This window comes from Saimiri boliviensis, chromosome 2 (assembly GCF_048565385.1).
Source record: "Saimiri boliviensis isolate mSaiBol1 chromosome 2, mSaiBol1.pri, whole genome shotgun sequence".
NCBI lineage: Eukaryota > Metazoa > Chordata > Mammalia > Primates > Cebidae > Saimiri > Saimiri boliviensis.
In genome coordinates this window covers 105,986,030-105,991,239 of record NC_133450.1, presented here as the reverse complement: position 1 = coordinate 105,991,239, position 5,210 = coordinate 105,986,030, and the positions used below count along the sequence as shown (strand labels likewise).

General features: G+C 34.5%; 1 protein-coding gene across 1 annotated transcript; it reads left to right on the top strand.

Moving 5' to 3' along the window:
• Positions 1-255: 255 nt before the first annotated feature.
• On the top strand, positions 256-1,251 carry LOC101031794 (large ribosomal subunit protein uL18). Its single transcript, XM_010341119.3, has one exon. The coding sequence runs from the start codon at positions 275-277 to the stop codon at positions 938-940; it is 666 nt and encodes a 221-aa protein (XP_010339421.3). The 5' UTR covers positions 256-274; the 3' UTR covers positions 941-1,251.
• Positions 1,252-5,210: the final 3,959 nt, after the last annotated feature.

Genomic DNA, 5,210 nt, shown 5'->3' with positions numbered 1-5,210 from the left:
CTGAGATCACACCACTGCACTCCAGCCTGGTGACAGAGTGAGACTCTGGCTCAGAAAAAAAAAAAAAAAAAGACAATCTACTTACTTTCAATATGCATATCATTTAAGAATCTAGTATCATATTATATAAAAAACCACAAATTCATATAAATGTAGTTGGCATAGGTCTTATAAAAATACATAGAAGAAGGGCTGTGGTCCTTTCCCCCCCACCTAGGGCTGCTGGGCCTGCAGGTCTCTGTCGAGCCACGGACGCGGGTCTCTGTTCCGCAGGATGGGGTTTGTTAAAGATGTTAAGAATAAGGCCTACTTTAAGAGATACCAAGTGAAATTTAGAAGACGACGAGAGGGTAAAACTGATTACTATGCTCGGAAACGCTTGGTGATACAGGATAAAAATAAATACAACACACCCAAATACAGGATGATAGTTCGTGTAACAAACAAAGATATCATTTGTCAGATTGTTTATGCCCGTATAGAGGGGGATATGATAGTCTGCGTAGCATATGCACACGAACTGCCAAAATATGGTGTGAAGGTTGGCCTGAGAAATTATGCTGCAGCTTATTGTACTGGCCTGCTGCTGGCCCGCAGGCTTCTCAATAGGTTTGGAATGGACAAGATCTATGAAGGCCAAGTGGAGGTGAATGGTGATGAATACAATGTGGAAAGCATTGATGATAAGCCAGGTGCCTTTACCTGCTATTTGGATGCAGGCCTTGCCAGAACTACCACTGGCAATAAAGTTTTTGGTGCCCTGAAGGGAGCTGTGGATGGAGGCTTGTCTATCCCTCATAGTACCAAGCGATTCCCTGGTTATGATTCTGAAAGCAAGGAATTTAATGCAGAAGTACACCGGAAGCACATCATGGGCCAGAATGTTGCAGATTACATGCGCTACTTAATGGAAGAAGATGAAGATGCTTACAAGAAATAGTTCTCTCAATACATAAAGAACAGTGTAACTCCAGACATGATGGAGGAGATGTATAAGAAAGCTCATGCTGCTATACGAGAGAATCCAGTCTATGAAAAGAAGCCCAAGAAAGAAGTTAAGAAGAAGAGGTGGAACCGCCCCAAAATGTCCCTTGCTCAGAAGAAAGATCGGGTAGCTCAAAAGAAGGCAAGCTTCCTCAGAGCTCAGGAGCGGGCTGCTGAGAGCTAAACCAAACAATTTTCTATAAGGATTTTTCAGATAGACAATAAACTTATGGAGAGCAATTAAAAAAAAATACATAGAAAAGAGAATACTAAGTAATTATAATGCTCAAGTCAACAATGCTGTAAGGTAAATGCAAATTTAAAACAAATGAAAACAGTTATAAGCTAAGCTAACCAGAAAGGTTAAAATTTAAAGTAAATAATACCAGGATTTGGCAAAGATCTCTCTTATATTGTCAGTGGAATGTTAACTTTTCATACACCCTAGAAAACTGTTAAATATTATCTAGTAAACATACTAACATCTACCCATTATCTCTGTAATTCTATTCCCAGTTATTTACTCAAGAAAAATAGAATTTTTTGTTTACCAACACTTGCAGAAAAATGTGCAAGAGAATGGGTTAACAAATTGTGATGTGTTTGTACAATGTGATGTTAGCCACAGATAAAAATAAATAAGCTGCTGCTACAGAATAAGCCAAAAACAAATGGTTAATAATCTACAATTCCATTTACCTTAAGCCCAAGGAGAAGTGAAACTAGTTAGTGACTGACATAAGAAAGAAATTGCTAGTCAGACTGGTTAGCAGCAATTGGTAAGCTAGGAGCCCAAGGGGGTGTTCTGCTGTAATGTAAATATTCTATACTTTATTACATAGGCATATATGATAGTCAAGATATACTAAGCGTTTGAAATTTATGTTCTAATTAAGTAGGACTTAAGTTAGATTTCTATTGAGTAAGACTATTCTACATTTTTTAGCTGCAGTTAAATTAAATTAATAAATAATTTTCTACTGAAGAGGAAGATATTCTTCTATAATAAGATATAAAAATATTCTTCCATAGTAGGAAGATATTCTTCTATAGTTACTTAAAAATTCTTTACAGTTATTCTCTCAAATTTAAATATTTAATATTTCTGGAATTGACACAATTTTATTTTTAAACTACAGATAACTATTCATCCATATGACATTCGTCAAAAAGATTTTACAGTGACACCTCTTTCAAGTATGGTATTTATGTGTCTGGATTTACCTCGTGGCCGTGTATTATGTTTGTACCACTCTTTGGCTTGATTCTTGATACCTTATAAAACTCTAAGAGGACAATTAATGCCCTTTAATGCCCTTTCTCTAATAACCTACTTCACTCAGCTCACATAACAGCTATTTCTAAACATTATGGTATATTCTTAAAGCCCTTGTTCTGGCCACTTTCCCCATTACACTCAGCAGAATACCTTGAGTCCTACTTAATAGAGAACATAATGGCTTCCAGGCCTTCCACCTACAGACTTATCGGCATCATCAATCAATCATCCTTCTAGCCTTCCTTCCAGGTTTAGCAGAGCAGATGTAACTGGTGTGGAACAGCAGTAACTGCAACTGTCGACAGAATGCCATCCCCTCTATTTTGTCAGGAACCTTATACCATCAATTTCTCTCTCTTTTCGCACATCACCTTTTATTAAAAACATTTTTCCTCACTTTTGGGAACAAAATAATTATTTCAGTGTTTAAAAATAATACATTTTAAGAATAAAAATTAATAACATAAATTAAAAAACATGTTGATGTTTATCTTTTTGCTGTATGTGTCTCATGGAGTTCATATTATACTTTAAATAATCTTGTACCTGTAGTTTTTAACAGTATAGCTCATGAACATGTCTCATGTTATCTAACATTATTAAAATATATGTGTACTTCTGTAGAGAATTGAATCATTTGTACATGCATATATCCCTTTTGTTTTGCAACATTTTGTAAATTATGTTTTGTTTCAAATGAAAACAAATAAGAAAAATGAAAAGAACTCAACCTAGAGAGTTAAATATATTGTGACTGTGTATATGTTTATGTTGATATAACCCCCTTCTTATCAACACAAATAGAGGATTAAATGCTTTATTCTCAATATGTCTGGTTTAAATTATTCTTGATCATTTTATGTGTTAGCATAAATATAATGAGTAGTATTTCTTATATCCCCAAACTATACTATATTTTATTAACTACTCTCCTGTTTTTAATTTCCTGTTCTCTATTATGTCCATTGTTATCTGACTCATTTCCTCTTTTCCCACTGCTAATGTTGCAGAAAATTCAAATTTTAAATTATATTCTCAATGGATGTACTTCTTCTGAAGTATCAATGATTGTTTAAAAATCTCCAAGCCAGCTCAATTTACTCTCTGTTTTCAAGCCTTATTGTATCTAATAACTGATCAGAAGTTGGCTTATCCCACAAAAATCAACATTTCTAAACAACAGTTTTCGCTAAACCTAATACAATATTTACTTACTCAAGTCTGTTCATCTTCTGAATATATTATTTCTTTGTTAAATGTTAATCCTATTGATCTAGTTGAGCAAACCAGAGATGGAAGTCATCCTTGAGTCTATTTATTCTTATAGCCAATCAAGAGCAAAGTGTAATCAATTTTATTTCCTGAGTGCCATTCAAATCTATCACCTCTGAAAAATCTCCTCACGCTTACTCTATCATTGCCCTTATTATTTACTTATCTCTAAACTTAATTATTAAATGAACATTTTTCCCTCTCTGAAGCCATCCAGATTTCCCTAATGTAATATTTCAAGCTATACACTGCTGTTGGTGTGATCTTTCTAAAATGTGTAATAATTCTGTCACTTCTATACATAGAATTCTTTCCTCACACAATTTTGCTTCACAATAAAAATTTGATTTAAAAACATTTCACATAAAAACTCTGTCACAATAACAATTCAGTGATATCCTCTTAAGATCTTGTCTGTTTAATTAAACACTAATTTAGGTACTGCTGGGGAGGGACTAGTTTACCATTCAACTGACCTTGAAATAGGGGAATTATCCTGGCTTTCCATGTGGGCCCAATGTAAACACGCAAGCTTTTAAAAATTTGAAGAGGAAGTCAGAGGAGAGACATAGATGAATATTCAGTCATAGAGATTTGCTAGCAGAGAAAGTCAGAGAGACTCAAAGCATGAAAAGAACTCAGTCATCCATTGCGGAAAGAAGATTCATGGAAGGCAGGAGAAGGAATGCAGTAACAATATAGAAAAAAAGTGCAAGGAAATAGGACCTCAGTCCTACAACAACAATAAAATGGATTCTGCCACGAAGTTAGTATGAGCTTAGATGCAGTTTCTTCTCAGAGCCTCTTGATAAGAGCCCAGAGAGCTAAAACCTTGGTGATGTCCTTGTGAAACACAGAACAGAGAAGTCAATCAAGCCAGTCCAGACTTCCGACCTACCAAATTGTGAAATAATAAATGTGTGTTGTTTACACTGCGAAATTTGTGATAATTTTTTACAGCAGCAATAGAAAACTAATGAACCTTGATAATCCTACTCCACTCTCTTGACCTTCATCCCTGATCATTGCCTTTTCCCCATTTTACCTTGAAGTATCCAGAAATATATGTTTTTATATTATCAGGCCCTCTGCTATCTCCAGGTGCATGTACTCATGCTAGTTTTTTGTGAAAATCTTTTTACTTTGCCTGGTTAATTTCTATTTACTCTTCACAACTCATTATAGCTATCATCTCTTCTGGAAACCTATCTGAACTACCAAGTCTCTGTTGGGTGCTCTACTTATATTACCCCATACACTTTGATTTATATCCATCAAAGTAGGTAAGATTTCCTCTGGTAATTATCAATGTTTCTGTTTTCTCATCTTCAAATATAAGCTCTTTGAAGACAACCACCATAAATTATATCTATGAATTGCCTGAGTTTAGCACAAAGCGCAGCACAGCATTTATGCACAATAAACATCTATTGAATGAATGCCAGAATGATGGGTTTGCATTTTGTAATGAATTCTTAGAAATAATTTATAATTATCAAGTGCACCAATAAAAGATCATTCTCCTTTTAGCAAAATTATTTTGCCAATAAAGATGAACTTAAAGAGATTTTGCTGCATTGTGTGTGTGTGTGTGTGTGTGTGTGTTTACTGGTAAAATTAATGTCTGTATTTGGCACTAATAATGATTTTGGTATTTAATTAAAGGACACATTAT

Coding starts and splice junctions, on each gene's coding strand:
- LOC101031794 (XM_010341119.3), top strand. CDS start 275: ATGGGGTTTGTTAAAGATGTTAAGAATAAGGCCTACTTTAAGAGATAC.